The 14059-nt window shown below is 39.3% G+C and overlaps 1 protein-coding gene across 5 annotated transcripts in view; it reads right to left on the reverse strand.

Moving 5' to 3' along the window:
• rabep1 (rabaptin, RAB GTPase binding effector protein 1) overlaps window positions 1–13013 on the reverse strand; it is a 54985-nt gene extending 41972 nt beyond the window's left edge. For 2 of the 5 annotated variants that reach the window (XR_013816422.1, XM_079815989.1), the window contains exons 1-2: window positions 12857–13013; window positions 2486–2614 (exon numbers count right to left, since the gene is read on the reverse strand). Coding sequence is in view for 4 of the 5 variants with exons in the window: in XM_079815989.1 (XP_079672115.1) it covers window positions 2486–2614; window positions 12857–12902 (175 nt within the window). In the remaining variant the exon portion in view is untranslated. The remainder of the gene's footprint in view (window positions 1–2485; window positions 2615–12856) is intronic. The other 3 variants (XM_079815990.1, XM_079815991.1, XM_079815988.1) reach the window with 2 other exon arrangements.
• Between the last annotated feature and the right edge of the window lie 1046 nt (window positions 13014–14059).

Here is a 14059-nt window from a genome sequence, read left to right on the forward strand (position 1 = left end):
TCTGTTGCAAAGATCATTAATTATTAAATTAGTTAATTTAATCTATAAAGCAGTTCTGCGATGCAATTATGTCATCGTCCAGCTCAGTTCAGTTCTTATACAACAGCGCCAGTACAGCCAGATCAACAATATTGTTGAATATTAAGTGTCCCCAACTAAGCAAGCCAGAGGCGACAGTGGCAAGAAACCCAAACTCCATCAGTTGACAGCATGGAGAGAAAACCTTGGGAGAAACCAGGTTCAGTCGGGGGGGCAGTTCTCCTCTGGCCAACGAACGAACACGGTGTGAGATTATGATTCAGGCTGCATCATTTATTTATTAGTCTGGATTCAGATCGGGAGCATTCAAATATTCATCCAGTTCCTTTCGCTTATAACAATAAACTCTTGCTTGTATATACTCGTGTACTGCATGTAAATTTTTGCTGTTCGTATGTCATATTTTTTGAGAAGCTTTATTTTGCTTCGCTTCAGCTATGATAGAGACTCCAGTCTTGCATTGTGTGTTCGTGCATTTTGGGGGTGGAACAATGAAGGGAGGGATGTGTTTGTTTGGGCTTATTTCAAATATCAACAGTGTTAAACAATGATTCTCAGAAATCACATACTGCACCTGCCGGCCGGCATGACTGAGGTTACGCCAACCGAGTGGCAAAAAGACTTGAGTGGCAGCCTTTCCCGAACGGGAAAGATTCACTATACAAATACATTTGACAAGAAATCTGACGTATATTTTTACAGACTACCAAAAGCTACAGAAGCAAATGGATGGCTGCAAATCACAGACACAACGGGACTCCAGGAAGCGAACCATGGATTTGCAGTAGGGGTGTAACGGTACATGTATTCGTACCGAACCGTTTCGGTACAGGGCTTTTGGTTCAGTGCACGCATGTACCGAACGGTTTCCGAATGCAATCTTTAACAGTTCACAGTCGGCTTGTTTTAAACGCGGAACACATTTCAATCCGAGTTCCCACACGAACATATTATTAAGTATTCAGTCCATTTTATCACGCTCTTTTGACACTCTTTAATGTGGCGATTACTGATCACAATTCAAGCAGCCGTGCAACGTGCGCGATCGATCATCTCTTCCTAAAGAATAAACATGAATGAACATCTGAAGGTATGTTGAGGATACATTACAACTCCCTGTCACATATCATATGTGGTGTAATCAGGGTTTCAATGGTGGCAAGACCTCAATATAACTGCTTGTAAACTAAACAATGTCATGTAGCATCACATTTACCTCAGGCCACAGAACCAGTGTCCACAGAATTGTATTCACTAGATCAACTCTTTCTCTAAATATATGCACTTTATTAGCCTATATATTCATTATATTCTACTTAAACGGTTAGTGATGTCTTGATAATTTCATGTATGTTAAAATAAACCTGTCATGCTTATAGTTTGGGCTCTGTTTAATATTAATGTGCAAGCAAGGGCTCCCTCTATAGTTTACAGCAATATCTTCAATAAACGTTTAGTTATAATTTAATTCATTTAAGGACAGACACTTTTTTTTTTCACTAAACCACTGTTTAATAAAAATCAATAAAAAGCAATTTTGTAAAACTGCTGTCTCTAACCCGAACCGTGACTTCAAAACGGAGATGCATACCGAACCGTCAGTTTTGTGTACCGTTACACCCATAATTTGCAGTTATCATTTTGTATCAATATGCTGAATTTTGGGGTAAAACCATACCCTATATATTGTATTGTTACATGTTGTATCGACAAATCATCAATTAAATATTTACCATTTTTTATTCTGCATAATTGGATGTTTTTAGATAAACACGGACAAAACTATACAAGTTTTAGGGCTTGACAATATGACGATATATAACATTATATAAGTGATCACCCGGATTCAGACCTATCTATATTCTAATTATATAAAGCGTTCAAAGGCAAATTTGCTTTATGTATTTCCCCGGCATCGAAATTGTCAATATCCGTGGATCACTGGATCTATGGTAAGATGTATAGAACACTTATATCAAGCCAAACCTTTAGTTTAAACTGATATAATAGTTTGTTTCACTCGCATTTTCGCAGTTTCCCCTAATAAATCCAGGCATGCAGCAACTCTTCTGCCACTGAAGTCCAGCAGAGGAGGCATGTTCCGGTGGGAAAGTGATGTCAACTTTTCACAAAATGAAGTTTGTTAGGTTTAAATTATAAATCAAGAGATACTTTATACAGATATACTACAAAATTAAGGCATAAAGTGTTAATAGTTAATGTGAACCCTCTGGTTACTCTACAAGGACACCTATCTGAACTTCATAAAGCCAACAATAAAAAAAAATAATAATAAAATGAAACAAGTAAATAAATAAAGAATAAAAACTCTAGCAGCATTTGTTTGGAGAACCAACTGATGTTAAGAAATTCAGACCTGTTCAGTGTGGCTTCAGTTTTCTGTACCTTATTGGTCCATCAGCAGATATTGTAAACAATATATTACCTTCTTTAGACAGATAGAGCTCCTTAAACTTGGCCCGCTTCTGATTGAACTCCATTTCCAGCTGTTGTTTGAGCTTCAGGAAGTCGGTTCGATCCTGCTCTTGCTCGGCCGCGCGCTGCTGCAGAACCCCTGCCAAAAAAAACACATCGTCCATTAGTGCCACACATTCACAAACATCTACACCTCAAACCTCTGAAAGGCACTTTGGCTCTTTACAACCAAGAGTAATGGGACATTTTCAATGGAAAAAAAATAAAGAGTGTTTGCTTGCTTGGCTAAATAATACAAGCGTTAGCTCGCCCTTGTGTCAGTGCACAAAACATGTTTCTAGTTTTAAATATTTGTTGTTGTGTATATTTTTTAGATCCTTTTTATTTTTGTTTTGTCTTGTTTTTTTAAGATACACTACTGTCTAAAAGTCGGTATAATTTTTTTAACTGTTTTTGTGCTCACATAGAATGCAATTAAGGGATTAGTTCACTTTCAAATGAAAATTGCCCCATGATTTACTCACCCTCAAGCCATCCTAGGTGTATTTGACTACTTCTTTTAGATGAGTTCTATTAAAAAATATCCTGACGTAGGGCTGGGCGATATGGCCCAAAAAGAATTGTATTTTCCATATCAGTCGATATTGATAATTAGCATGATAAATGTCAAATCTTTATTTCTTTAAAGTTTAAAGGCATATTTTTGCTCCTGAGTGAAAGATGTAGAAAACAGACAGTTAATAGTGGTTTTAACCCTTTAAGACCTAAGGGTATTTTTACAATTAATTTTCCGCCTGGTGTTATTTACTAAAAAAGCTTGTAAAACATCAACCCTGTTGTGCACAGACAATTGACACACCTCTTTTTTTTCAAGACAAGTTGCACTGTCAGTATATTTGTGTTGCATTGATGTCACCTGAATGTAAAATAAGTTATGGGACCATAAAGACAAATGAAAACATAAAACGGAAATTGAATCACTCAAATATTTATTGAAAACACACACAAATAAATAAAAGCTAAGCATATTTCCTCAGGAAAACAGTTTATTCAAGTCTTTGGAGTCCTGGAACTCAGGAATAAACATGATAACTTATACAGAACCAAAACTATTTACATTTTTCCAAAAAAAGTCCAGTCGCTTTTGGCCTCTTTGGATTTTGGATATTTACTGGTGCCAAGCCTCAAAACAGTTCCTATCAGGAACTTCTCCTCAAACTTTTTCCTCAAACTTTCTCCACAAAACTACTAAAAACTGCAGCGCCTCTCTCTCTCTCCTCACTACTAGCCGTGCGTCTCTCTCTATCCACAATAACAGAGCTGTGATTCATGCGTAATGACGCACACCAACGTGGATGACGGATCAGCCTGTCATTGGTCAAACCCTCTTCCAAAATGGCAGCTAGCATCGCGCTAGCGGCAAAAATGACGGAAAATGTATAAATTATGGACATCAAGTGGATATATCTTGGATGTAAGCGTTTTGATTTATTGCTGAACAACTCCAAAAAGATGCACATGTTCCAGGCTGGATAGAAAACCTTCTGTAAAGGCTACAAAGACACCAAAGACACCCCCGTGATGGCTAGCTCGTTAGCTTTCTGCTGGAAAAAACGGTAAGAAAATCGATAAAAGTTTCATGAAATAATATAGATATTTATCGGAGGTACCGTGTGACGTCGTGGGCGATGCCGTCGGGCTCTGAGGGTTAAACTATCCTTTATTGTCAAAACATGACAAACACTTCCCAAACAGGGTGAACAATTGATCAAAACTGTGGTAGGTTTATTTATTACTAATAAAATCAATATTAATAGAGTAGAATATTATTAATACAAATAGAATATATAAAATAAATATCTTTAGAACTGTAATGATATAACATTTGGCTCAGCTGACTGCACATGCAAAGTTAAAGTGCGTTAAAGATAATGTTTGTCAATAAACAAAAATAGAATAAAAACAATCTTTCTGGTCAGCATGCCAAACCTTTAAATAAATGACATTGACAATATAAATAAAATAAATAAATAAAATAAAAATCTTAACAGTGGTCAGCATTTTTTTACTCTACACTCTATATATCAATTATATAATTATATATACACTGCTCCAAAAAATTAAAGGAACACTTTTTAATCAGAGAATGGCATCAAGTCAGTTAAACTCCTGGGATATTGACCTGGTCAGTTAAGTAACAGAGAGGGTTGGTAATCAGTTTCAGCTGCTTTAGTGTTAATGAAATTAACAGCAGGTGCACTAGATGGGCAACAGTGAGACAAAAACAGTGCATTCCCAAAACAGGAATGGTTTTACAGGCGGAGGCCACTGACATTTTTTTCCCTACTGATCTTTTCGGACTGTTTTTCACCAGTTTTGCATTTGGCTAGGGTCAGTTTCACTACTAGTAGCATGAGGCGATACCTGGACCCTACAGAGGTTGCGCAGGCAGTCCAGCTCCTCCAGGATGGCTCATCAATACATGCCATTGCCAAAAGGTTTGCTGTGTCTCCCAGCACGGTCTCAAGAGCATGGAGGAGATTCCAGGAAGACGGACAGCTACTCTAGGAGAGCTGGACAGGGCCGTAGAAGGTCCTTAACCCATCAGCAGGACCGGTATCTGCTCCTTTGTGCGAGGAGGAACATGATGAGCACTGCCAGAGCCCTTCAAAATGACCTCCAGCAGGCCACTGGTGTGAATGTCTCTGACCAAACAATCAGAAACAGACCTCATGAGGGTGGCCTGAGGGCCCGACGTCCTCTAGTGGGCCCTGTGCTCATTGCCCAGCACCGGGGAGCTCGATTGGCATTTCCCATTGAACACCAGAATTGGCAGGTCCGCCACTGGTGCCCTGTGGTTTTCACAAATGAGAGCAGGTTCACCCTGAGCACATGTGACAGACGTGAAAGGGTCTGGAGATGCCGTGGAGAATGTTATGCTGCCTGTAACATCGTTCAGCATGACCGGTTTGGTGGTGGGTCAGTGATGGTCTGGGGAGGCCTATCCATGGAGGGACACACAGACCTCTGCAAGCTAGACAATGGCACGCTGACTGCCATTAGGTATCGGGATGAAATCCTTGGATCTATTGTCAGACCCTATGCTGGTGCAGTGGGTCCTGGGTAGGGTTGGGAACCGAGAACCGGTTCTTATGCAGAACCGATACGGATTTTTGAAAAATACCAGAACCGCGCGAAATTCCTAAGTTTCGGTTCCGAAAACGGTTCTGGTGCACTGTGTGTGCGAAGCGCTGGTAGCGTATCCTTTAATAGCGAGCGACAGCTCACCTCATCATGAATATTAATTACGTTGCCTGCCGCTTCCAGGAGTGCAACCAATTAACGCAGTTCAGCACTGAAGCCCTCGCACTACACATTCACGGTTTTGCGTCAGATATTTTCGCATGGTGAAGAGAAAGTCACAAGTATGTAGACATCCCAAGTCTCCCGGAAGTTCCGGGAGCCTCCCGCATATTGATAGCGGCTCCCTGATGCCCGCAAATTAGTTAAATTCTCCCGCAATCTAGAGCGAGCGAGCACTCATCTCCACTACAAATAGGAAAAAGAGGCTACAATTTGCACGAGCTCACCAAAGTTGGACAGTTGAAGACTGGAAAAATGTTGCCTGGTCTGATGAGTCTCGATTTCTGTTGAGACATTCAGATGGTAGAGTCAGAATTTGGCGTAAACAGAATGAGAACATGGATCCATCATGCCTTGTTACCACTGTGCAGGCTGGTGGTGGTGTAATGGTGTGGGGGATGTTGTTTTCTTGGCACACTTTAGGCCCCTTAGTGCCAATTGGGCATCGTTTAAATCGGCCTACCTGATCATTGTTTCTGACCATGTCCATCCCTTTATGACCACCATGTACCCATCCTCTGATGGCTACTTCCAGCAGGATAATGCACCATGTCACAAAGCTCAAATCATTTCAAATTGGTTTCTTGAACATGACAATGAGTTCACTGTACTAAAATGGCCCCCACAGTCACCAGATCTCAACCCAATAGAGCATCTTTGGGATGTGGTGGAACGGGAGCTTCGTGCCCTGGATGTGCATCCCACAAATCTCCATCAACTGCAAGATGCTATCCTATCAATATGGGCCAACTTTTCTAAAGAATGCTTTCAGCACCTTGTTGAATCAATGCCACGTAGAATTAAGGCAGTTCTGAAGGCGAAAGGGGGTCAAACACAGTATTAGTATGGTGTTCCTAATAATCCTTTAGGTGAGTATGTGTTTCATATCAGTCGATATCGATAATTATTGAAATTTATGACCCTGACCCATTTAAAATATTTTACATTTAAACATTTTTATTTGAAACGTAACCTTCCTCTGATTATAATCCCCTCAGTTATAAAGGCAGAAATGTCAACACAACCATGGAAAACACTCAAATAATTAAAATATAAACATAAGTCTAAAATCACAATGCACACTTAACAATTATCTCAACATTAAGGCGCAGTGCCTCCGTTATTTCTTTATAACTGTTACCGTTTAGATGCTTTGTCATAAGGCACTGATGCAGAGTAACATTACCTCTCCATGTAGTTTCAAAGGCTGAATCCGAAATCGCCCCCAATACCCTTAAATAGGACGCTATTTGAGGGGACAGCCATTTGTAGTGGTATCCTAAACCATAGTGGACGTTATTGAGTGCACTCATTCAATCCCACATTGCACCGCAATAACGAGTGTACAGCTGATGAACACACAGCAGCTGTCCGAATTCGCTCATTGTTTTCATTCCTTCAAGTGATCTGTATTAGTGGACTAAAGTAGGGAATAGTGATTGAGGGTTTAGGGGGCGATTTCGGATTCAGCCAAAGTCAAGAATAGCACAACAGCGAGCACGTCAAGTATAAACACGTCCCCAAACGAACGAGGCTCGCGCGCGCTGTCAGCGAAGGCTCGCGCTGCGGAGCCAGACAAAAGTATAAACAAGGCTGGTAAAACAAGTTTATGGTATTACCAGTCTTTGTGGGGACAACAGTCTTGTATAATTTGCAGACGACATTGACTGTAGTCAGACCAGACTTATAAAATCCCAAAAACTGCCATACTGGCGAGCTGACTTGTTTTCCTGTTTTATCAGATAGCCTATGGCGCAACCAAAAGGAGATACAGTTACATGATTGGCTGTTAGCCTGTCACTCCCTAAGTTGCTTGGTTACCAGAGAGCGAGGGAATTTGTTCATGTAACCAAACTCGCTGGTTTCTTCCGACGAAGAAAAAAAATTATTGAACGTTTTATCGGACGCATTTTTTATTGATATCGATTACGTGTCTTTAGCGATACATATCGTTATCGTTTTATCGGCCAGCCCTACTCTGGTCAGGCAATCACATCATGTATAAAGTCAGTGGGCGGGCTTAACATAATGACGGCAGAGTTGTGCGGTTCCGCTTGCTACTTGATAAACAAAGAAACTGGTGAACAATGGTCTTTCGAATCGGCTTTGGCCGTGACTCTGGAAGACTTGGAGTTAAGCTTTTCTTTGAGAAAAGAACAAAGAACGGCACTGAAGTCATTCTTAAGAAGTTTTGCCGACCGGATACGGCCAAAGTTTAATCTTTCAACTAGCTCCGCTTCACCTTCTTCGTTGCTCTGGTTGGCTGTAGCACTATCCTATTGCGTGCAGAGGGAATTTGAAAGACAACCGTTTATCCCGCCCCTCGGATTGAGCCCTGCCAATGGTGTGTTCCCAGACCCAACATCTTGATGTGGGTCTGGCTTGTCAGGCTACTGATTGTGTTCATCTGAAAGAAGAATGTCATATACACCTAGGATGTCTTGTGGTCGAGTAAATCATGGGCCAATTTTAAATTTAAAGTGAACCAATCCTTTAACTGAACAGGTAAAAACAGTAATATTATTAAATTTTAAAATAACGTTTTCTATTTGAATATACATGTAATTTATTAATGTGATGGCAAAGCTGAATGTTCAGCATCATTACTCCAGTCTTTAGTGTCACATGACAGAAATCATTTGAATATGCTGATTTGGTTATTATCAATGAACAAAACAGTTGTGGTGCTTAATATTTCTATGGAAAACATGATACATTTTTCCAGGATTATTTGCATAGAAAGTAAAAAGAACAGCCCTTATTTAAAAAATAGAGTTGTTTGTAAAAATGTAGATGTCTTTATTAATAATATTAATAATCAGTGTTTCCCCTAGCATTGTTTTGGGGGGGCGGCCCGCCCTCCCAAAACGACCCCCGCCCCCCCTGAATGAATGACAAAAATTATTTGTTATTACGGTCAACAATAAGAATTGCCCGATGGTCCAGTGCCAGCGTGAAAGACACTCGGGCCAGAGCTGCATCTTCATGGAAACTGATCATTTGCGCATTTTTAAGCCTTGCCAATTTAAATATTCAAGCGCTCATAGACGAGAAAGTGTCTCTCAGTTTGACACTCGCGAAGCGCAGCAACAGCACACACGCACGGCCACGCGTCTCACAGCGCTCAAATAATCACAAAAAATCATATCAAAATGACTGTCTTGTTGAGTATCATCGTAAACATAGTCGGTAGGGATGTGACGGTGAGGAAATTTTCCCACCGGTTAATTGATGTGTGACAACACCGGTAATACCGGTATCACCGACGGAGGCTTTTAAATCACTAATTCTATCTAACCGAAAGTAACATGCACACGACCGCTCTGAACTGAAAACGCGCCAGTGCGCACACACCGTGAATGACAGCTCGACAGCTCGCTCTGTGAGGCCATGGGTGCATCTCAATCAGTACCCTAGTTCAGTAGTCAGGGCACTGATCAAGCATTGATCAGTCTATGATTGAGATGCACGCCATGAATGAATAACAGTTCGTCCGTAAAGCCTTGTTACTCGACGCGCCCGCACGACCGCGAGGGTGCGCGCGGCAAAAATAAATGCGCCCAGTCAGCGTAGCGCGGAGGCTCGCACTGCGCAGCCAGGCAAAGGTAAACAATGCGCGCTATGTGCGGCCGTGCACATTTTACTTTCGGTTTTGAATTAGCGCCAATTCGGCTGCGGGTTGCTTGAATTGTGGGTTCATTAGCCTATTATTTTTAATGAAAAACAAAACAACAAAACAAATGACAAACTCCCTTAAATAGGTGCTTTTACGTTTCGCTTTGAAACCAAATCTTCCGCGATCATCTCAGTCAGCTCCTCACTCTTAAATCTGATGAATGACTCCTGCCGCTGCCGAGACTCACGGTCGGATCCTGCTTTATTAAGCAGATACGTTCAGTTTTTATTTGTATTGTCTGTTCTCTAACTGAACTAAATTATTTTATTACTATAAAAAAATCAAAAAGACGGTGGGCAAGTGATGTAACCGGTGTTGAGTCTGGACACCGGTAACACCGGCAACACCCAATATCGTAGCAAGCCTAATAGTCGGTTAGGTCTTTTAAATGAACGTAAACATGAAATTTGCCAGTCACCGCCAGCATTTATGGTCATTTTCACAAGTTTTAATGGCCCACAGAATATCTAAACATGCAAAATCAAAAGAACATACATATCAAAAGAAAGAACAGACCCACTGTTTTATTCCAGCTTCATACATTATTTTTTAAATCAACACTTGAATGTTGCAAGTTTGATGAAAAAGCAACATTTTGAGCATAAAGATGAGAAAATCATGTTTTTGTAAAAGACTAACGTTACGTCCGAACGATGAACAAAACACAGATGTTGTAGATCGAGTCCATCAACACCCCAAAGCTTGACCGTCCTAGAACTCGTCCTGGGTCGACATTTCATTCAATAACATTAGGCAGTTGTGATTTATATGCTGTTTAATGTTGATGATCGCGTTATTTTACATGTGCATCTGCTTAGATATCCTGATATCGCACATTGCTGCTTCTTCGGCTGTTTTGATCAGGAGATTCTTCTCGTGCAGGAAATGCGCTACAGCGCCCCCTACCGTATAACAGTGAAAGACGGAAAATATCGTCATTGGCTATATAAATATAGAGATAACAAAAGACCAAAAAAAAAAAAAACTTCACTCACTGCTCTTGACTGAATAACTTTTAATAAGGGTTAATCTATATTTATATGCAGTGACATATAATTGTATGCAGACTATGCAGTGATATTTTACATTTGATGATTACTATTTTTGTACCTGACAATCTAGTTTAGACCTACATGAAAATAACTTTTTATTTAATTTGTATATGTTTGTTCTGCTGTATTTATTTTTTGCTTTTGCTCGTAATTTGATTATTTGTTCTTATTTTATTACTGACTGTATTTAACTTTATAATTTTTTTTTAGAGGATTTAGAAAATCCTAGAGTTAGGATATTAGTTTTTAGAGTCATAACCTTATTTATTAAGGTTACATGGCTCAAAAACAATACTAGGCCTATTTTATTTTATTTATCAGTTTTTTGTGGTGGGACCAGTGAAAATTCTGGCAGGGCAAGTAAAAATTTGAACCCCTGAAAAAAATCCTTAGCATTCAGCCCTGAAATATATTTCCCCAAAAAATAAAACACGGATTTGCGTGTAGTAACTTTAGTGGTAAGAATGTCGAAGAGGAATTGAGAAGGTGACGAACCTAAACAGGCAAAAATTAGGGGGGTTTTTTCTTAAAAGCAACAAAATCCGGAGAAACAACTTAAGCAAAGCCAACCTCTTTTGTGTTATAAATAGTTGTGTGATGTATAAATAAATGTTGTTTATATTTATTTACCAAATTAATTAATTGTCTATGGCAACACCACATATCCATAACCCTCCAGCTCCGCGAAACTAGTAGTTTCGGGATTTTTCGGGGGGAAAAAAGCTGTAAACCTAGGGGAAGCACTGATAATCATTCATTAAAAATAAATGATAAATCTTAGACCCAAACTTTTAAATGGTAGTATATTTGTACTCACTGCTTTCAAGCATATAAAACGTTTAGTTTAAAAATATTTGATTCTCATTCACTTTCACTAATCAAACATGTGCAAGTCTTCTTTTACTCTTTGGACCTTTAAACAAACTCCTTACAGCGGTTGGAGCAGTAGGGAGGCTTATAAAGTGCTATAAAATAAAGTGACGCATTAAAGAAATTAATGAAAAATAAATATCTAAATGACTGTTAACTACATAATGTTTTGCACTTTTTACTGCTGTAAAATATGATGATTGAATCAGACCCACAGATGATAAGGATAAAGCTCCAGCTTGAATAATAACCATTATGCCAGCTGGCAAATTCATTTAAAGAACTGAAACCTACAAGCAAAACTACTTTCTTCAGTGAAGATCCTTACATAATTCTAGACAAGCAGTATTTCATTCGCACAGAACAAGCACAGACTCTAGTTCCAAGTCCAAGCCAGTACAAGCCACATCGGTCAATCAACCGCAAGCATGTCCTGACAGATCATACATCTCTGTCATTGGGTTTTATTCTAATTAGGCATAAATACAAGATTTTACAAACACATATTTGCAGCAAAAGTCTGTTGGATTTGTAGAGGTCGGCTACACCCAAAGCAACCAATAGCCTTTAGGGATGGCAAAAAAATGTAGCTCAACAGGATTAAAGCAACATGTGCATAGATTTGCATTGATAATTGGAGAAAAAAAATCCATAAAATCTCACTTGAGCTATACACCTGATAATATTAATGCATAAAATAGTTAATGCGATTGTGGTCAGGGGTGTATTTACGATTTACACAAGAAACTGCATGTTATGGAGCACCCATAATAGAAATAAATATAATCTTTGTCACATTGTCCTTGAAGTGCTAAAGTAGACTTACTTCAACGTATATGAAGTAGAATATGTTGCGTATGTCACAATAATGGCATGTTCTAAAAACCATTTAACACTTGTCAGTGCAAGGTAATGCTTATGTGGCATATACATCAACGCATGCTCAAAAATCAATATGTGCATCAAAACACTGAACGTAAACGCACGCGAGCCATGTCATAATCTGAGCAACATTACAAACAAGAACCTGTAGACATGACATTCAGTCCCTTCAAATATATTAGACCATAAAAAGCACAAAACACTTTCTGTCCAGTCTTAAAACACTGTCAGTCCAGCTGTCATCTGCTGATCACTGGATGCAACATCATCATGTTGACCATATAAACACGTTTTTGTGCACCTAAAGATCAGCATAGCAAATGCTTTATGCAAGAAGAGTTCTGTCAGAAGCATCGACACATATCACGCATTAAAGCATCATATGAGAACGTTTTAATAAATAGGCAAATAGAGATGTGGGCTGTCTGTCAGCCGGTTGACTGGTGCTGGCTAATCCGTGGACGAACAGGCCGCAGGCCTACAGCGAGCACAGCTAAAACAGAACAATAACCCTCTCTTTGTCGAGAAAGGCACTTACCGTCATGCGGAGGCGGCCCGGTGGATCCCGAGGCCTGCTCGGCCATGGTTTCCCGGGGCTGAGTTTAGAAAAGCGGCTCTCTGAAGGAAAGTGAGGAGCGCCCAGCAGAACAGGCTAATAGAGACAGAGCAACGTCATTGTAGAAATAACAGGCAATGCGCATGCGCACACCGAATGGGCGGAGCTGTCTTTAAAGACTTTGCTTAATGAACTTGACATTATATCTGCGTTATCTCGCTTTTATTTATTTTATAAATGCAATTTTATTTATATTATGTGTACTTTTTATGTGTCTCTTTTATCGTTGATTAGATAGCCTATATTAGTAGCATTTTTAATAAATACATTTTACACTATAACACAAAAATAGATACACTCCAAAAATGAATTCATAAATGAACACCTCACAAATAATTCTGTAAATTTTCCATGGCACTACGCCAAAAAAAAAAAAATTGAAGAAAAAATGTCTGAATGTACAGCTGGAATGGCCATACATCACAATAAATTGAACAATTAATTAAACCTTCAGGAGGCATCCTTACAATTTTTAATAAATGATTCCATGAATAAATCACTGAATGTTCAGATGCAACACCTACTATACGACAGGAATAAATGCACACGAAAAAATTAATTAATAAATAAATAGCTTACAAATAATTCAGTAAACGTTCCTCGCCCTTTACTACACCACCAAAAAAAAAAATTCTGGATATACAGCTGGAATCCCCTAAACAAACAGACGAACAAAAAATTAATTTAATGAACAATTCACTAAAAATTGTAGTGGCCACACCCAATATCCACAATAAAAAATGATTAATAGTAAATAATTAGCCTGTAGCCACACTCTCTATAAACCACTGACCTCTCTTTAAAGGGGACCTTTACCCCTTTTTACAAGTCTCAAGTGTCCCCAGAATGTGTCTGTGAAGTTTAAGCTCAAAATACCCCACAGATCAGAGATCATTTATTATACCATGTTGTAAATGCCTATTTTTTGAGTGGAAGGAAAAACATGCTGTTTTGTGCATGTATTTTTAAATGCAAATGAGCCCTGCAGCTCCCCAGAAGAGGGTGGAGCAACTTGGAGGCCTCTGACAAAAACTAAAACATCTGTTTGGTTTTGATTATGATCTCCATCGCGGACACGCTCACATGACATTGTAGTGCTTCATCATCATGAGAGTGAATTATTTG

This window comes from Gobio gobio (genome assembly GCF_949357685.1).
Source record: "Gobio gobio genome assembly, chromosome: 4".
In the NCBI taxonomy this organism is placed as follows: Eukaryota; Metazoa; Chordata; class Actinopteri; order Cypriniformes; family Gobionidae; genus Gobio; species Gobio gobio.